Here is a 21,488-nt window from a genome sequence, read left to right as displayed (position 1 = left end):
TGTTGGAGTACACTAATCTATTTTTAACTCATCACAAATTATTTATTTTTTTTTATTAGGAAACACAGCTAGGCCTTTGTTTTTAATGAAGGGCAGAGATGATTACTCAGATATTGAAATCTCAATGGTTGGTTCTTTTAAATAACCTAAACAGAAAAATTGCAAGTCAAGTAAATACTAATAAAACAGTGAGTATCCTCGCAATTTCAAGACAATAACAGGTTCAAGTCAAGTAGTATTCTGCTATGTGTGCTCTTTCAGTAGCGAGGTACACCAAGAGTACAAAAAAAGCTGACTCTAAAGGAGAAGCATGAATGTGTACGTGTCAGATGAAGCGCTAAAAAATATTTATCAGATTTCAGCGGAGTTTCTCGACTGCCGATGGCGAGCGAGCAACAAGGTCTGCTCAGGAAACGAAGAGACGATCATCGCTCATCAATCAATGACACGTTGGGTGAGACGACATGCTTGCTCGTGTTAGGGGTCTGACACCGCACGTAATAGCTGGTGTAAGGACGCGGTCCATTAAGAATCTATTAGAAGCTACATGTACAGAAGAGAGCTGACACCGCACGTAATAGCTGGTGTAAGGACGTGGTTCATTAAGAATCTATTAGAAGCTACATGTACAGAAGAGAGCTGACACCGCACGTAATAGCTGGTGTAAGGACGTGGTCCATTAAGAATCTATTAGAAGCTACATGTACAGAAGAGAGATGAAGCTACATGTAAAGAAGTTAGCTGACACCGCACGTAATATCTGGTGTAAGGACGTGGTCCATTAAGGATCTATTAGAAGCTACATGTACAGAAGAGAGCTGACACCGCACGTAATAGCTGGTGTAAGGACGTGGTCCATTAAGAATCTATTAGAAGCTACATGTACAGAAGAGAGATGAAGCTACATGTAAAGAAGTTAGCTGACACCGCACGTAATATCTGGTGTAAGGACGTGGTCCATTAAGGATCTATTAGAAGCTACATGTACAGAAGAGAGCTGACACCGCACGTAATAGCTGGTGTAAGGACGTGGTCCATTAAGAATCTATTAGAAGCTACATGTACAGAAGAGAGATGAAGCTACATGTAAAGAAGTTAGCTGACACCGCACGTAATATCTGGTGTAAGGACGTGGTCCATTAAGGATCTATTAGAAGCTACATGTACAGAAGAGAGCTGACACCGCACGTAATAGCTGGTGTAAGGACGTGGTCCATTAAGGATCTATTAGAAGCTACATGTAGAGAAGAGAGCTGACACCGCACGTAATAGCTGGTGTAAGGACGTGGTCCATTAAGGATCTATTAGAAGCTACATGTACAGAAGAGAGATGAAGCTACATGTAAAGAAGTTAGCTGACACCGCACGTAATATCTGGTGTAAGGACGTGGTCCATTAAGAATCTATTAGAAGCTACATGTACAGAAGAGAGCTGACACCGCACGTAATAGCTGGTGTAAGGACGGGGTCCATTAAGGATCTATTAGAAGCTACATGTAGAGAAGAGAGCTGACACCGCACGTAATAGCTGGTGTAAGGACGTGGTCCATTAAGAATCTATTAGAAGCTACATGTACAGAAGAGAGATTATGGGAGCTGGTCATTGGGGCTAGATGAACACATGGGCGTTCTATAGACAGCAGACGATCATCTCACGCTAAGCAGATGATCATTTTACACTCAGTAGACGATCAGACCATCCCACACTCAGCAGACGATCAGACGATCAGACCATCCCACACTCAGCAGACGATCATCCCACACTCAGCAGACGACCATCCCACACTCAGCAGATGATCAGACCACACTCAGCAGACGATCAGACCATCCCACACTCAGCAGATGATCAGACCACACTCAGCAGACGATCAGACCATCCCACACTCAGCAGACGATCAGACCATCCCACACTCAGCAGACGATCAGACCATCCCACACTCAGCAGACGACCATCCCACACTCAGCAGACGACCATCCCACATTCAGCAGACGATCAGACCACATTCAGCAGACGATCAGACCACATTCAGCAGACGATCAGACCACATTCAGCAGACGATCAGACCATCCCACACTCAGCAGACGACCATCCCACACTCAGCAGACGATCAGACCACACTCAGCAGACGACTTAACCCGTAAACTCGTCAGACATCTGTATTTGACATTCTACGGATATGCCATCTCATTTGTCTTAATGCTAACCAACAAACGTAACACTCTAAATTTAAATCTCGTGTCCACCACATCAGCCCTAGAACCCCCCCCCCCCCCCTCACCCCCCTCCCAGTATCTATTTTCAACAAACAACGCACTAAGCGGATTAGCATTGACTAAACGCTTTAAAAAAAAACCAGCTCTTGAATACGCTGAACCCGCGCTTTTGGCGGTGACCTAATTAACGGCATATGATGACCCGCTAATGCCAGGTTATGGCAACTGTCAAATTAGGAGAATATAGGTCACACACACACAGACAGCAAACACAGCAAGCTTAAAGACGTCCCAGTTACTCGACTCACTGTTGCCAAGTGAGCGGAGTGCACTTTTACTAAGCTGCTGATATCCAATAACACATGATGACATTGTTCTTCGTGAGAGGAAAAAAAAAACATCGTATAAATCAATGGCTCTCAAACTGTGTAGGTTCAATGTAGCAATGTAATTGTTTTTGTTTTTTTATTACAATGGATAATCAGGACAAGCAATCTATCATTAGAGGGATTTAAAAATAAACAGAAAACAATTTTTCAATTTAAAAAAATCAAATTTGTCTATAACTATAACACATATGTAAACCCAAGTTTATTCAGGAATTTAAAAAAATGTTATAACTAGTCATGATATCCGGGTAATACAGATATCAGGGCCCCAGATAAAAAGGCCCCCTATATGCAGACATCATCAGAACATCCTCTCTAATCCTCTCAGCTGATAAAGATGAGTGAAAGGAGACACGATGACGAAGCGATTGCTGTTTATCTTAGCTTAGAGAACCCTCCACTACATTGGAACAACCCCATCGATTTTCAATCAGGTTTTCTCTCGATCTATGGGGGTGGGGTGCTAGACAATTAGGGAGTGTTCCTCTCTCTCGTGGCTTGGGTTACGACTAAACACATCCCTTACAGTGACATGAGATTGTTGGTTGTAGAGTGACCAACATAGTTGCTAGGTTGAGGAGTAAGTGTAAGTAGTAGGATGTGTACAACTGTATGAGATATCGTTGTTGTAGATGGTGTTACAAACTGTAGCTGAGGACGGTTCTGTAGTTGAATGATAACGAAAATTGTATGTTAGGACAGTTCGATAGATCAATGATAATGATTGTTGCTAGAACAGTTCTTTAGTTGTTGAATGATGTTGATTGTAGTATCCATTGATGTATGATGTTGATTGTAGTATTGATGAATGATGATTATAGTATCTATTGATCAATGATGTTGTTTGCAGTATCTACTGATGTATGATGTTGATTGTAGTATTGATGAATGATGATTGAAGTATCTATTGATCAATGATGTTGAAGGTAGTATCTATCGATGAATGATGATTGTAGTATCCATCGATCAATGATGTTGATTGGTACCTATTGATCAATGGTGTTTATTATGTTAGAACGGTTCGATAGATCACTCATATTGAAAATAGTTGGTCAAGGTTGTTCTGTAGTTGAATAATGTTGATTATTGCTTCTATAGACAAATGACGTTGATTACTGTATGTTATAACTGTTCCTTAGTTGAACGTGGTTGATCATTCTTGACAACATTAGTAGGATAAGTGGTGATTAAGTTGCTGGGTGTCATGAAACGTTGAGAGAGGACTAGAGGTCGATAATGGACCAATAATTATTGGCCGACAGGATGAATGGGCGGGATGATGAAGATTTCTGCTGACATTATAGGTAGGGGTGAGGTGGCAGGGGGTGGTGTGGATGATGGAGAGGGGGTGGGGGTGTCTTGATCAGCGAGTACTTGTTCGTGCAGAAACATCAATAAGATGGCTAGGTCGGCACGTTAATGGAATGGTTAGGGTTAAATGGGGATACGATTTGAATCTTCCCACACAAAACATCTCACCAATCTATTTACTCACACAAATAAAACCCAAACATATTTACGCACACAAATCACACAAATATATCACAAATCTGATTACCAACACATATATATTACACACTATCTAGACACACATCTACACCACTCATCGATCTAGCCACACAAATACATTACACACCTATCAACCCACACAAATCTCTTAAATCAAATCTCTAATGCTAATCATCTTGACCACACCAAGTGGTAATTAATTCTCCGGCTTGCCAGTCACGCATACATCTCAATGACCCGAGCTGTTTATTTATTCAACACATTGGAATTATCGAATTCTCTAGAAGAATTCTACACACAAACTGTTGACGTTTCAAAACACACCGCACCTTTATATGCACAGCATCGGGCGAGCTGTCATCATAATTTACATCTGTAAAACCCCAATACGCAGTTAGTTGAATAAAATACTTCTGTGTTAAATTGAATAAGGAATAAAACTATTTTTGAAATCCAGACATGTTTGTGTAAAATGACGTGTGAATTCCGAGATAGCTATCATGTGAAACATGATGCCCGTGGCACAAGACCGTGTTAAGTGAGAAGGAGCCCATGACCCAAGACCTCTAACGATTAGAATTATAGTATAAAAGCCCATGGCCTAAGACCGCTAAAGATTGGATCTCTAGCAATCCATGGCCCAAGACCTCTAACGATTAGAATTATAGTATAAAAGCCCATGGCCCAAGACCGCTAACGGTTAGAACTTTGGCAACCCATGGCCAAGATTGGATCTCTAGCTACCCATGTATCAAATCCGCTAACGATTTGAACTTCAGGAGCCCATGGCTCGAATCGAGTTAGCCTAAAGCCCGTGACCTAAAGTTCTAAACGAATGGAACTGGAGAAGCCCTCGGCCCGAGACCTCTAATGCGTGGAACTCGACAACCCCTATACCGCTAACGAGTAACGAGGGACTGACGGCCGAGCGTCCACCGATACCTCGGTCGTCTTGTGTCGTCCATCACTTGAAATTGAACTGGAACCGCCCTAGACCTAACGTGTCCCCGGGGATCAATGTGTATCTCGCTGCTGGGTGCGGCTGTGCTGGGGGGGGGGGGGGGTCTCACGACCCAGCCGCTCATTAACGGCGTGTGAAGCTGAAGGGGGGGGGGTGAGGCAACGTGAGGATCAGCCCTGGATTAACATCAACACGGACATGCAAAAGATCGTTTAATTTTACTGAGCTGGGATTAATTAAAGGCAGCTCGGGAGACGAAGATCAGACCGGCATTTATTGGCCATCAGAGGAAATGAACATGTTAGGGACGGGATGACGCGGCTATAGGCTATTCATGTCTGGCTAACAGAAAAAAAAAAACTTCACAAAAACTTGTTTAGATTTAACCGGGTTTTCCCTATCGCATGTGGCAGATAAGAATATATTTTTTCTCTCCTCCCATTCAAGAAATGCTTTCCTTCCTTTTTTTTTTACCTGTCTTTCTAGAAGTTACAAATGTCAGCATCACCTTGAAAACGGCAGCTAGGGAAATGTTGTTCAGGTAAGTGGTTAGTCCTAGTTAAACTCTTGTGGCTTAGGCAAGAACCTAAGACAACTCATAAAATATGTTGCCTTATAACAAAGACGGTGTTGTATGTTTCACGAAAAGAAAAAAACACATTAAGTCGCCGTCTATCCTCATTAGATGCATACATGAAACAACCATCGAACCCAATCTAATCCATACATGCAACATCCACCATATCTTATCCAACCCATACATACAATATCAACCCAACCCTATCCAACCCATAAACGCAACAAACACCCAACCCTGTACAACACACGTCTAAAACAACCTCCCAACCCCCCGACATGAACCACCTATTTAATCATATCCAGTCCATACTTGCAACCACAACCCAACCCTATCCAACCCATGCCTCGAGAAACCATCTAACGCTCCTCCATAAACCAACAACCCAATCCTTTTCAACCCTTTCCAACCCATCGACCTCACACACTGGCCTAATCCAGCCAGCACATCAGCCAATGACACAACCAATTTATTTTGCTACTGTAATCAATAAGAACACGTCGGAAAATGCTTTGAAGTAAAATTAAAAAAAAAATACATGGCCAGTGTAAGTATCAAACAAAACTTTCATAGAACATAATATAAGAAGGTTCGGCTTTTTATGTTTATTGCCATCGAAACTCATTTGATGTTGGTTTTTTTGTTTTGTGATGTTTGTTTGTTTTTAATTGTTCATACGCACGAAAATTATTTCTTTTAGGAAACCTCTTTTGATCTCGCACACTTACTAGAAAAAGATTTTTTAAATATATATTAGACAACACTTTATTTTCGTTTAACAACAATTTAAAAAAAAAAAACTACCGAAACAATCAATGCTCAATCATCACGTACAAGAAAAACAAACAAATAAAACAGTTTAAAAACAATCTAATTTCAAAGTTGTTTTTTTACAACAGCTACCAAGACATCTCCACATTAAACTTCTCGAAATCACCCGAAAACAGCGGACTAAAAATAAATGTAAATCCCCATTTCCACTTAAATGACATCTTCTTGAGGCCCGACTCTTGAGGAATGTCTTTTCTTCATTAGACCAGAATTAAAGACGGCACGTGAGACCGGTCTCAAGTAGTTCTTTCATGTAAACAAACCTTGCCCAGCAGCGAGGGGAAAAAATAACTTTAGGGGAGGGGAGGGGGGGAGTACAAACAAGCTAGCGGCCTTTTGGAGATGGAGAAATTGGAGTGGTACCAAACTAATCAAACTTATCTTTTCAGACGGACGACGGAGGGCGGGGAGTGAGGAGGGAGGCAGTAGAGGAGGGAAGGAGAGAGGAATCAGGATGAGAGGAAGACGCCCGGAGAAAGGAGGGAGGAGTAAAGGTGGTAAGGAGAAACGAATAAGAGGATGAGACGGCATGAATAAAGTAGGAAGATGACTGAGATAACCAGGGGAGGGAAGGTGGTAAGAGGAATGAAAGGATGAGACGCCCGGGAGAAAGGAGGGAGGGGTTAGTAGGAGGGAGACATCCTGGGAGAGGAGGAGAGATGTAAGGATGAGTCGGTCGGGAAAAAGAAAAGAGAGGCGAGGAGGGAGGTATCCTGGGGAAGGGAGGAGATGTGAGGAAGAGAAGGCCCCGGAGAAGAGGGAGGATGAGGCATCAAAAGGGGGGAAGGAGAAACTTGAAGAGAAGGCAGAAGAAATAAGAGATGTAAGCTTTAGACGGTTAAAACAAAGAGGAAGATGAGAATAGAGATAATCAGGAATAGACGACCAGAGGCTGCATGTAAGAGAAAAAAATGCCAGAGGAGGAAAGGAAAAAAAAAAAATGAAGACGAGACGGCAGGATGAAAGTATGTAAAGATGAGGGTTTTTTCTCTTGTCTGAAGACGACTTAAGATTGTTGACATCGATCTCTCCAAGGGTTAACTCCACCGGCCATTCAAACAGAGAAAAACTTGGCTGTTTTTAATGGAATACAAGCTGCGAGGTATAGGACTTTTTGTTATTTAACAAAACGATATTCGAATAATCGTTACAGAACCAATCTCTACAATCCTTGTAAGGCGCCAATAATCGAATATTTTGTGTTGCTTTTAACTTGACAGTGGTTTAACCCTGAGACAGGAAGGGTAAATGAAAAAATAACAAGAGATATTTTCTTTTCAAGCAAATATGAGTATTCTGAATCTTACAAGTAGCCGGAAATAGAGCTTTTTATTTCAGTAATAATTTTGAGCAGCATTTGAGCTAATTAAAGGATTTTATTTCTTGTTATGTTTACCAGACATTGGTTGATGGATTCTAGACATGGGGAGTTTTGATGTAAACCACTGGTTTAATACGGAATAAGGGTCCAAACCACTGGTTAAAAAATAAGGTTATTTACTGTACAAAGGGTGATAACCGTTGGTAGAAGCAATATAGGGTGTCCTCTTTCTGTTATTTATGAACCACCCGAAAACACAAAGAATGAGGTTCTGTGCTGTACAAAGTGTGGGAACCTCTGATTGTTGCAATACACTGAGTGTGATCCTCATTAGTTCATGTATGTAATACACTTAACACAAGGTATGAGGTCCTGTGCTGTACAAAGTTTGAGAACCACTGTTGTTGCAATACAATGAGAGCAAAACTCTTTCTTTTATGTGTGTAATACAGTAAACACAAGGTAAGAGGTCCTGTGCTGTAAAACGTGTGAGAACCACAGATTATTGCAATACACGAGTGTGATCCTCTTTCTTGTATGTGTGTAACACAGTAAACACAAGGTGTGGGGTCCTGTGCTGTACAGAGATTACAAGCTACTGCTATATGTGATGTAGGAATAAAAGTCTCTGAGTCCATCCAGCCCTCACGGGTACCTGACTCTCGTTAGGAAATTAAAGGCAGCTTGGCACATGACAAGGTGACAGAACCAGGTGAACACTACTTCACCATGTGAAGCCAGGTCCAAAAAGGGAAACTCGTCAAATAAAACGGGAATCAAGAAAGGTTAGGGCAACTACCTTTGAACCATGTAAAGCCAGGTCCGAATAGGGAAACTCGTCAAATAAAAAAGGAATCAAGAAAGGTTAGGGCTACTACCTTTGAACGATGTAAAGCCAGGTCCAAATAGGGAAACTCGTCAAAAAAAAGGATAGGGCAACTACCTTTGAACCATGTAAAGCCAGGTCCGAATAGGGAAACTCTCAAATAAAAAGGATAGGGCTACTACCTTTGATAGAGCGGCCGTACTGGCTAGCTTTGATATCGTCATCATCCGCCTTCTGTAACAGCGCCTCTTTGGTCTTCGTCTCCAGAACCTTCCTCCTCTCCCTGACCAGGACCCGGGGGTAGGCCAGGAAGGGCAGGGACAGCAGGAGCAGCAGGACGCCGCAAATGATGAAGCCGCCCCACCACGCCCCTATCCACCGCGGGCTGGAGGTGGTGATGAGCACGTCGTGGGAGAACGTGTCCACGTAGTACTGCAGGAGCAGGGCGCCCAGGGCGTAGCCCAGGACGGGACCCAGGGCTCCAGAGGCGTGGATACATGCTGAAATAGAGATAAATTAAATGGTGTAAACAGGGGCGTGAATACAAGCTGAAGTAGAGATAAATACACGGCGTAAACAGAGTCGTGGATACATGCTGAAAGAGAGATAAATTAGAGTAAACAGGGGCGTGGATACTAGCTGAAATAGAGATAAATTAAATGGTGTAAACAGGGGCGTAGATACATGCTGAAATAGAGATAAATTAAACAGCGTTAAACAGCGTAAACAGGGGCGTGATTACAAGCTGAAATAGTCAGGGACAAATTAAATGATGTAATTAGAGGAATGGATGCAAGTTGAAATAGCAAGGGACAAATAAATTAAATGGTGTAAAATGGTTTGTGGGTGGCAAATTCTGAACTTCTAATTAATTTCCATTATAAACAAAAACAAACCCTTAAAATAACAATAGAATGTAAATGTACTAAAAACAGATGTTTAAACTTAATAGCTCGAACACGTTATGTTCTTCCAATATTCTACACACAGCAACACTCAAACGTTAAAACATGTTCAGGTAGCATTACTATACATTTTCCTCTGCCGAGTTAAAAATGTTTCTGTTTTATTTACATTAGTAAGCTAAAACCAGCGTGTATTGTTTCCTTATTTTCAACGTATTTCATCACGTGATCTTTACGTCAGCTGTTCTAGAAAGAAACACCCGCTGGCAGAAAACTAGCACATGTGTAGCAATGTGTAACACATACAGACTAGTGGGGGAAAGTTGTGGGGGAAATGTGTGATACAATGTAGTTAAGTTTTGGTGTATTATACGCTGGGGTTTCATGGTGTGATGGTGCATTATGGTAAGATGGTGTATTAGGGTGTGATGGTGTATCTTGGTGTGATGGTGTATCGTGGTGTGATGGTGTATTAGGGTGTGATGGTGTATCTTGGTGTGATGGTGTATTATCGTGTGATGGTGTATTGTGAAGTGGTCTTTCAAGGTGTGATGGTGTTTCATGGTGTGATGGTGTATTGTGGTGTGATGGTGTATCGTGGTGTAATGGTGTATCATGGTGTGATGGTGTATCATGGTGTGATTGTGTATCATGGTGTGATGGTGTATCATGGTGTGATGGTGTATTGTGAAGTGGTGTTTCATGGTGTAATGGTGTATCATGGTGTGATGGTGTATCATGGTGTGATGGTGTATCATGGTGTATCGTGGTGTGATGGTGTATCATGGCGTATCATGGTGTGATAGTGTATCGTGGTTTGGTGATGTGTCGTGGTTTGGTGATGTGTCGTGGTTTGGTGATGTGTCGTGGTTTGGTGATGTGTCGTCGTTTGGTGCGGTGTCGTGGTTTGGTGCGGTGTCGCGGTTTCGTGCTGTATTGCACCAGCTTGTTTACCGACATCGACAAAACTGAATGAAATTAAAACTAGTTTGTAATTGGAGGTTCCGTAAAACATCTTTGCTCGTACTGTGAACTAATGTGTTTGCTAAAATTTATTACCTTAACTATCGTGTTGCTACGCATTTTCGCTCTTGTTTTTTTTTCTTTTTTTACGAAATTTAACAGTAATTGCACAGGGCAAGTAAAATTTTTAAAAGGGTTTTGAAACAAAACAAAGCTACCAATAACATCTTTAGCTAAATAGTTTAAGGGTTATAAGCCTGTGCTCACACAAAATAATCGATAGGCGATGAATTAAAAGGAAATAATAAGTTAGTTTATTACAAGCAATAAAATTCAGCAAATCGATAGTGAAAGAAACTATTAAAAATAACTATTGAAAGAATGCGGGGGAGTGGGGGGGGGGGGGGGGGGGAATTATAATATTTAAAAATTTCTTCAAAACAATCAACCATTACGGGAACATAATTATTTTTAATATAACTCCAACCGAAACATTTTACGATTAACAAAAAGGTTATTTTAAAAGCAGTATAAGACATCCGATAAAGACAAAGTAATACAAAGTTATTTTTAACAATGACGACATAAAACGTAAAAATAAAATTACATGTAAATGAAGAATTAATCAGCCCCTACCTAAATACGCCGGAGACTTTTCTTTCGCCACATGGTTGTCCACGTAGGTGACCCCCAGCGTCATGATGGGCGTCCCCCCGGTGCCGATCATGATCTGTGCGGCCACCAGCACCAGGACGTACCCCCAGTTCCCAGAGTTCTCCCGTATACACAGCCCAGAGTCGTACGCCTGCACGCCGGGCGCGCGGCAAATATTGGCGTCCTCTGTTTGGTTTTCGGACATTCCCGAATTCACGGTGTACTTTGGTGCGAGGATGTGCGGCAGGGAGAACAGAAGGGAGCCGGTGCCCATGATGAGCACCCCGAACCCGATCCACTTTGGAATGTGCCGGGACGCCCCTAGGTACGACACAAATATCACCGCGACCAAGTTGCCGAACTCGTACGCTGCGGCGATCAGTCCGGATATAGAGCTGCCGATTTCAAACCTGAAAAGAGAGTTCAGAAACATTGCTTTAAATAAAAGTTTAAATACATGTAGACTATATTTAACACAATTTTTACATCAAAGCTTTTTATATAAACTAATCATGAATATGAACATACAAGCTATACTCATTCAACTTGGCAATGTACTATGAGGCCAACCTAACATTGGTCAAACACCTGGCAATTTTTAATATAATTATTGAAATATTTAAGCGGTATGCAACAGTCTGTGAGACAAAGTGGTCGAATGATAAAGTTCACGACTGATATACTGAAAGTCTCGAGTTCGGATCTCGGACTCGAGTATATAGGACTTAAGCTCTGATGGGTACCTGACTCGAGTTAGGGAAATAAATGCGGCTGGGCATAGTGCTGACTACACTATCCCCTTACGTGCCGAGGTCGCAGAAACAAGAGAACTCTACTTCATCTTCCCCATGTGTCTTGAGCGCCAAACGGGAAAGATGTTGATAATGATGCCGACAGCCTAATATTTAAATAGGAACACTAACTCTTAAATAACATCGGTAATCAGACAGAGTAAAATCTCAATATCAACATAAAGATAACAAACCTTACTAAATTTGATAATGTATTTTAACCATTTTAATCTAATTCATTCAAAGATATATGGGGCTTTAACCAAAATACTATCATAGTGGAACCACTTTGTGTAGTTACGTGACCACAAAATACTGAACTGCCTGTATTAAATTAACTGATTCAAACACCGTGTTAGTTTACTAACAAGTAAAATGACTTTCTTAGCAAACCATGGTCAAGGTTTCTGTGATGACGCAAGATTACGTCAGACATGTTTAGCAGATATAGGTTAGCAGAAACAGACTATAGGCCTAGTTGGTTGGTTAGAGAGGCCAATGGGCGCACAGGACTGACCGGTCACGTGGGACGGTCAGCTGACCACTGAGGCGTGGGTCAGTAGTAGAGAGATAGGAGGGCAGTTGATAGGTAGCTAGCGAAGAGGACAGAAGGTGTTAGGTTGTAGAATGGAGCTGACGTAGAATGTAGAGAACAGTTAGTGTTAGGATTGGTCATGGGAGTGCGTAGTAGTAGGTAGCATGTGGTATGGACAGTCAGATAGAAGTAGTACAGTGTAGATTAGTTAGGTAGAAAATTGATTATATACATTTGAATAAAGAACATTTTGATTTTCAACTTGGAACCTGTGTTGGATATTTCTGTCATCATCATTCATTCATCGTAAAACATTCGTACCATCACAACTGATGGGTGATTCCATCATCAAAACACCCCCACCCTCACAGTTTCCATTTCTTGTTTTATGAGTATTAAGCATTAAAAAGAAGCCTGATTTTTTTATACTATTCCAATTAATTCTTAAGTTTCTAGAAATTGCTCGGTAATGAAAATACTTTTGAACCATATTTTCAAGATAAAACAAAAAGACGAAGATGTTAAACTTGTCTCCATTTTTGTTGAGAATAAAATTAGAGAATAAAACTAAAAGACAAAAAATGATAACTTTTTCTTTATGGTTTTTATGAAATGAATAATATTATTATTGGAATAAAAAAAAATGCTTACCTTTTTTTCTATGCTTGTTATGAAAGCCTACTTAACTAGATTTTTGTGAGAATTAAACTAAATGACAAAAGACTTGTACCTTTTCACTATGACTGTCAGGTACTTAAATAGATTTTTATGAGAAAAAAAACTGTTTACCTTTTCTCTATAGTCGTTATAACACTGTTCAAATAGCCAGTGGTCAGGGCGGAGGCGACAATGAGCAGCACGCACATGAAGAAGACGAACATCTTGACGTTGGCGCAGGCCTGAAAGCACTGCGGACTGAAGCTGCCCAACCGGCACTGGTTCGCCTCCTCATCGTCCTCGAACATGCCCATCCGCTGCTCCACCACCACCTCCTTCTGATCCTTCTTCAGCAGCGCGGTCCGGCTGTGGTCGGACTGACCGCTGATGGTGCTGACCACGCCTAAAGAGACTTGACCCTGGCTGATGTTCCCCGGAGATTCAAGGTCGGACGGACTCTCGAAGTATTCCGCGTCGTCTCGGGAATCCCCGGAGCTGTTCGGGATAACCCGGTTTCGTGTATCCTTGGATGAGGCGTATCTTTCGGGTGTGTCGCTATAAGCAGGCGAGGGCAACATGGAGACGAACTCCGTGTTATTTTGATGCTCCATCTTGATTTGATGACGTAAACTGAATCGTCCAGCAATGCTGCTAGTAATCAATTGACCTTAAGGTTTACAATCACAGAAATCCACATGACTAGAGAGAAAATGCTAGCTGTAATACACACGTTCTTCTGACAAACATCTTCCTTGGTATCAACATGTCAGCTACCATCTTCTTTTTGGGGAAACTAGAAAAATGGTTATCTGTCAGATTCAAAGAATTGTTTGAGTAGAATACTGACTTTTAAGAGACCATTTTTGCGAACCTGAAATATAGAAAACAGTAAAATAGAATTTCAATTCTTTCTATAAACCCATTGAGTATTTTGACAATCAATATTCATTTTAGTAAATAAAAAATCGCCGGCATAGCATGAAATATGCCAGAAAAAAATAAATCTATACAAATATTATGCCTTCATTAGCACAAGAAAGCTGTCACAACAAACAGACAATAAAGGTCAAGAGGTGTTTGACCAGGCTGTAAGGAGTGGTACCCCCCCCCTGCCCTCTCACACTACACACACCCCACACTTTGGAGTCGCGCGGTCCCCTAATGAAGGTTGTAATCGTGTGATAGCGCTTTAGTTTCCAGCCGATACAAAAGCCAATAATGAAACAATTAATTAACCTAACCAACGTTAAATTAAGTTAGACAAATCACAAGACCACAACCTTGTTTTATAAAAAGTTTGCTATTTACACAGTGAGTATGTGACACAATGGTATTTATGGTATTTTAAAATCAAAATTAGAAATTTGCAAACCTTATTATGTTTATTCTATTCAAACATCGTTTACATTGCTACTGAGTTTATTACAAATGGTAATAAATTACTAATTATATAAGCCTGGGGGTCGAAATTCAGCTTAAGTTCACTGCATAATCTTTAGCCGAATAAAAAAAAAATATTCTTAGCCGGCAAGTCAAGACTGACAAAATAATTTCCCGAGCTAGTCTTCCTCGCATTTATCTGGCAGCCGCGGAAATCAGCAAGTCCCACTAAGTGCGCCCTTAGACTCGTCGTGCCAGCTGATTATCTTCCGCACGGCCAGCGCTCCGGCATCGATTGCTCATCTGCCTCGGCCATGCTAAATATACTGATGACGTGAGGGGGAGGGGGGACGAGTGCTTACTTATTCAGTCCGTGTTCACTTGTAAGCTCGGGGTAATGGGCGTGATGGTGATGTCCGATGGAAGCGTGTCTGCGAGGAATCTGACAAAAGGACTCTTCAGATACGCAAGGATTGCTAATATACAGATAATGTCCTACCCAAGATTTGGGGGCGTTGTACGAGAGAATCGGAGCTGATGACTACATGAGGCGTTCTTTTGTTAGATAGTACATGATTATACGGGCATTTTGGGCACAATAGCAATATTGGTGGGCTCTTAGCAATCCGTCTTATAAAGCTAGTAAGCAGCCCTTGTTGCAGCCTTTTGTTGTAATGCATATTTAACAACCCTTGTGCTATTGGATACTTAGCAGCCATTGAGCGATAGGTCACTTAGCAATGGCTACTCAGCAACCCTTGGTATAATGGCTACTTAGCAACCGCTCTTATGACGGCTACTTAGCAGCCTTTGTGCAATCGGCTACTTAGCAACCCTTCTTATAATGGCTACTTAGCAACCCTTGTGCAACCTGCTACTTAGCAACCATTGGCAATAGGCTACTTAGCAACCCTTTTGATAATGGCTTTTTAGCAACTCTTGTGCGAGCTGGCTACTTAGCTCTTTACTATTACCACACGCATCAATAGCCTGTTAAAATTCATAATAAAACAGTCTCAACCAACATCCCACCAGCCGCCCCCACTCCCTTCATACCCGCCATCACACAATACACCATCTTCTGTGCTAAACGACCCCGTCACGAAAGAACTTCCGGTGAAAGTACCATCCGACCGGCACATAAAGGGAGATGACTCACCTAACACACGACTTTTTGCATGACTGGATTTCACAAGTGTCGTGACTGAAGATCTCGATTTCAAAGCTCAACACACACACACAAAAACACCACATCATCTCTTTTCTTCCAGACGTATCATTTCAAACAAACCAGACAAATCAAATATAAAATACGGGTTATTTATTTATTTTTTGAACAAGGAGATGACAGCAGTGGCGTAGCCAGGATCGTCTCAAGAGGGGGGGGGGGGGGTTTCCAATTTTTACCCGGGGACAAACTTTCGATTTGCACCCCCCCCCTCAAACTTTCGATTTGCACACCCCCTCATACTTTATATATATATATACCGAGGGGTCTATGGGGGGTTATGACCCCCCCTAACACCCCCCCCCCTGCCTACGCCATTGGATGACAGTAATTGTGCTGAACATATGGCAGAACTGGAATATCTAACCAGTTAAAGTTATTGATTTTTCTTTTTAACTGTTACAAGAAAGGAGCCTACAGATGATAGTTTGAAGATGAGTATCCGTGGAGATATTTTATAATACAATCCTCTTATGATAATGTTCAAAGAATCTGAAGGGATACCTTAAAGTGTCAAGAAAGGGATTAAGCTTTGTATTGCGAAGGAAGACCTTCAATAAAATCCCATTATGGGTATGGGGAGTTTTTTTTTAAATATCATATCAAAGGAAGAAAATATACGATATTTGTTACGTGATTGGATGCGGGAAGATAACTCGACTATCGTATAAATAAATGTACCCATACCCAGTACAGAGAACCAAGGCTGGAATAAACGGGAGATTACTAGACTAGTATAAGTATACGTGTACCCAGTCTAGTAAAACAAGGCTGAAATAAACGGAAGATTGCTTGAATGTAGTATTAGTGTACGAAGAGGCGTAGCGACCCTACCTGGCCCCGGGGACAAACTTTCGATTTGCACCCCCCTTAAAACTTTCGATTTGTACCCACACCCCACCCCCCCCCCCCTCATATTTTCGATTTGCACCCCCCTTAAACTTTCAATTTTTTTTCCAACCCATTTTGGCGCCCCATAAGGTCGGCGCCCGGGGACATATGTCGTCGCCCCCCCCCCCCCAGTCCCCCCTCGCTACTCCTCTGAGTGTATGTGTACCCAACTAGGATACCAAGACTTGAATAAACGGGAGATTGCTTGACTGTAGTATATAATTAGTGTACGTGTTCTAAGTCTAGTGAACTAGGAAAGAAATAAACGTGAGAAAGGATTGTATTGTTCTTATACGCGACATAGCCGCGAACAATATTTTCCACACAACTTTTAAGAGATCCCCAGACCACTAGACCATCGGCTTGTTTTCCAAACTACCCCCAGTTGTAACCAATCTTTCTTGTGTTATCAAGACACATTTTTCATGATCTGTACTGGAGATCCAGGCTGTGGGCTCGTCTCGATATGCTCGTCTCCTGCTTCCGTAATGTGTAGCCAATCAGTCACCGTTCTTTTTAGAAGCTATTGTCTTCTGCAGGATCGAATATATTCGCTGCAATACTTCTTCGTTGGTAATGGCGTTGAGGAAATGAGATGCGAGGCAAACTGCTAATGCATGTGTTAAAAGTCCCCGTATGTGTACTTGATTTGCTAAAAAAAAAGTTTCTCGATGTCTCTGTTCTATACAGAAGAACTGTTTTACTCTATATGTAAATAAATGTTGTTTTAAGTCCCATAATGTGTATTCAATGGTACTGGATCCAGACATCTTGTTAGTAATTGACCGCAAGAAAGCATGAGCATTTCTAGCAGTGTGAAAAGTTTCATGCATTACATAGAGTGGAAAAATATATAACTTTTATAGAAAATGTATACATAAACCAGCCGGTCTAATATGCTTACAGGTATTCCGTATGGATAAATTACAAGTGTCAATAGATTTATTGTGATAATAATCCACAGATATTACAACGAGATTTGGTAGAGTTTATTCCATCGAAATTAGAGAAAAAAAAATTTCAGTCAGCCTATCATGTAACCGATGTCAGACATGTGGACTGACAAATAAGTCAAGAATCATGTAACAGATACCAGTCATGAAGGCCGACACAAAAGTCAGGAATCATGTAACAGATACAGACATGAAGGCTGACACAAAAGTCAGGAATCATGTAACAGATACCAGACATTTTGACTGACACAAAAGTCAAGAATCATGTAACAGATACCAGACATTTTGACTGACACAAAAGTCAAGAATCATGTAACAGATACCAGACATTTTGACTGACACAAAAGTCAAGAATCATGTAACAGATACCAGATATGGCTGACACAAAAGTCAAGAATCATGTAACAGATACCAGATATGGCTGACACAAAAGTCAAGAATCATGTAACAGATACCAGATATGGCTGACACAAAAGTCAAGAATCATGTAACAGATACCAGATATGGCTGACACAAAAGTCAAGAATCATGTAACAGATACCAGACATTTTGACTGACACAAAAGTCAAGAATCATGTAACAGATACCAGATATGGCTGACACAAAAGTCAAGAATCATGTAACAGATACCACAGACAAAAATGCATGAGCGCTATGTTACTCCCGGAAATCGCATCAACGTGTCTAATTTGTTTACTCATTGTGTTGCCATGATCGTGCATGGAACTGCGCATGTGCCGGACAAACGTCCGTGGTTTAATCGGATGTTCCCGTAATTAGAACATCGTCCAAACATCGCTAGCCCGTGGGGCCTTTAAATGGGTTAAATGGCACGTCATTCAGTGTATCCTTCGTGAAAAAGAACAAACATAAATTCTACCATACAAAGTAGTTTGAACACTGGTCATTCTTTAGTGAGTTGTATGTTGGTATCAACACTAGTATTGCTATGATGAGTTACATTATATTTAACTGTTTCTTTTTATAAAGTCTGGAATGTTAAGAGAGCAAATAAGTACAACAAGGGAATTCGTGACAGTGTATTCTACTCGTCCACTTAAGGTGGTTAGTTCTAGGCGAGTTTACTGACCGCAGCCAGCAAATCGTGAGCGAGTAAAAGCACGCTCTACCACTAGATCCATCTGTCCTGTTTTTGGTGCTTTTGGTTCTTAATTTTAGTGTTGGAAGAGATTCCCTCCAACACAATTAAGTATTACGTGTCAACTTGTTATGCGCCATATAGGCCATTGACTCCGATTTCAGCCTGCTTTTCTTTTTGTATTTGCTTCCATAGCCTTTGGCCAACAAAGAACAAACTACAAGCCAGCAGTTGTTTGATTTTGGAGTTGTCTCTCCTAGAAGAGTTGTCTCCCCAGCTTTCGAGCCTCATCTGCCCGAGGGTTCGAACTCGAGACTTTTCGGTTTAGCAACCGCCGACCTCTTGTTCTATCGGATTTCTGTAACAAGTGTCAGCGGCCGATATAGTACTTTACAATCTCCGTTCTCTAAAGGAAATATAAACCCCATGTCAACTACTTATCGTCAAAGCGAAATTGTAATTTACTTTACATTAAGACCAATATTTAAAGCGACCCAAAACGTGGACGCAAACTGCGGTAGATTTACAACAGCCGCCCAGATATAACATGACCACATCACCCCAAAACCTCCATCTGTTTACTCTGTCTACCTTATCCCGGCATGCTACAACATCAACAAATCATTATCCAACACGGGATAGGTTTACAACCTTACATAATGCGCGGCATTTTAAATAAACAAGTAAAGTCGTTAAACGAGGACTGAATTTAGGACAATGTCAAGGCTTGTTTAGACACTGTGTAAACTAGCCAATCCAACGAGACATGACTCCCCATTCCCACCTCCAGGCAACGTAGATAGTGTAAAGGTGTATCACGCAAAAACCTAGCCTACACGCATCATCTCGAAATACGATACCGCCTTCTTTATAGTGACGCTGATTATTTATAGTTAGCAATTCATTATGAATTATGTCCCCTTGTTTCCGTTCTTCTTAACAGCTAACGGTGTGCGTAACAAAAGAAAATACATTAAAATAAAAAAAAAATTGCCCGTTATTTTTTATATTGTTTGTCTAATAATTGCTTTGACACAAATTAAATATATAAAGCAAACTTTAATACATAAATAACTATTGAGATTACTTTCCCAGCGTTTACGAAAACAATGGTATTCTTTTATAACATTTTCTTTTATAAAGACCCAGGATAAGCATTTAAAAAGAGTAACTAGTTGGTTACTTGACTGTGATGAGCATCATATCATATGGTTAAAATAAAGGTGGCTTTGTCTTCTGGAACATGGAGGGGGGAGATGGAAGAAGACGTGCAGGCTACTGGCAAGACCTGGCATGAATTAAAGTGGCTCGCCCAAGACAGAGTGGAATGGCGAAGATTTGTGGCTGTCCTATAGTCCACAGGGAGTGACGAGGATTAAGTAAGTAACTGTCTTCTGGAAACCAACTCGACTATTCACATCATCTTTAAAAGCTTAAACGAAACCTATCTTACCAATTCATACTTTACATACACCTGGTCCATAATCTACACATCATTTGGTAGTAATTCATACACCCAGAATTAACATGACTACCGCCGTAGTGTCAACGTAAAAATAGATTCAGGTTCAGCGTCGTTCTCCAGTTCAGCACTCGAATCGATCTACGCTCTGAGTCGACGGTGAGTAATTAAGGCGTGCCATCAACGGGACATTTTTTTTAAACAAGTGTTCGTGGAGACAGATGATCACATTATAACATTTCGCAGCTACAAATTGCACACTTAACCATATATATATATATATATATATATATATATATATATATATATATATATATATATATATATATTATGAATAAATAACTGGAATAGCAAACAATCAGTAAATGTTTATATGCTGGTCTAAATATAGTTGACATTCTAAGACCAGGTTGGGTCAAGTGTCCAAATTAGGCCAAGTTCATCGCTTTCTTCCCATTACCTCGGCCAACATTTACATTCATAGCAAATGGGATGAGTTACTACAACACACAAGGCAGGGAGAGTGCGCTTGGTGTATTATTAGATCAAAAGTAAAGTACACATATACTCACTGAATGGGCGTGTCGACACAGTGTGTGTTACTCAGTGTCATAGTAAGGAAGGTACTGAACAATATAGCAATACACGTGTAAGGCAGGTGGGATACAGTGGACCTGACTGTGGATTAACTACGAAAGTACTCAACTACACAACAACAACAACTAATAGATATATTAAGTTGGCGCTAAAAAGTCATATGGGGCGTAGGTGATACCGTCAACCTTACAGTGTGTAAACTCAAGTGCTCAATTACACAACAACAACCAATAGATTTATTAAGTCTAGCTCGGTGTAAGCGATATAGTAAACACTACAGTGTGTTATCTCATATTGTACTCAACTACACAACTACAACCACATTAGGATAGTGCCTTGAAGTCTGGTTGTAAATTATACGGAGGCGACACAAATATTCACTAAAGGTACTCAACTACACAACACAAATGTTCCATAGGATGTACCCAACTACACAACACTAATGTTCACTAAGATGTACTCAACTACACAACACAAATATTCACTGAAAGTGCTCAACTACACAACACAAATGTTCACTAAGATGTACTCAACTACACAACACTAATGTTCACTGAAAGTACTCAACTACACAACACAAATATTCACTGAAAGTGCTCAACTACACAACACAAATGTTCCATAGGATGTACCCAACTACACAACACTAATGTTCACTAAGATGTACTCAACTACACAACACTAATGTTCACTGAAAGTACCCAACTACACAACACTAATATTCAATGAAAGTACTCAAGTACAC

At 40.9% G+C, this 21,488-nt stretch overlaps 1 protein-coding gene across 4 annotated transcripts in view; it reads right to left on the bottom strand.

Moving 5' to 3' along the window:
* Positions 1–21,488, bottom strand: part of LOC131955186 (solute carrier organic anion transporter family member 5A1) — a 79,569-nt gene that overhangs the window by 13,477 nt on the left and 44,604 nt on the right. For all 4 annotated transcript variants that reach the window (XM_059319202.1, XM_059319205.1, XM_059319203.1 and 1 more), the window contains exons 3-5: positions 13,266–14,004; positions 11,133–11,560; positions 8,811–9,128 (exon numbers count right to left, since the gene is read on the bottom strand). In XM_059319202.1, the coding sequence (XP_059175185.1) occupies positions 8,811–9,128; positions 11,133–11,560; positions 13,266–13,744 (1,225 nt within the window). In that variant the 5' untranslated portion in view covers positions 13,745–14,004. The remainder of the gene's footprint in view (positions 1–8,810; positions 9,129–11,132; positions 11,561–13,265; positions 14,005–21,488) is intronic.

The sequence above is a fragment of the Physella acuta genome, unplaced genomic scaffold (genome assembly GCF_028476545.2).
Source record: "Physella acuta isolate Inbredline_101_S28 unplaced genomic scaffold, ASM2847654v3 ptg001058l, whole genome shotgun sequence".
Lineage (NCBI taxonomy): Eukaryota > Metazoa > Mollusca > Gastropoda > Physidae > Physella > Physella acuta.
The sequence above is the reverse complement of the archived record's forward strand: the minus strand, read 5'-3'. Positions and strand labels throughout refer to the sequence as shown.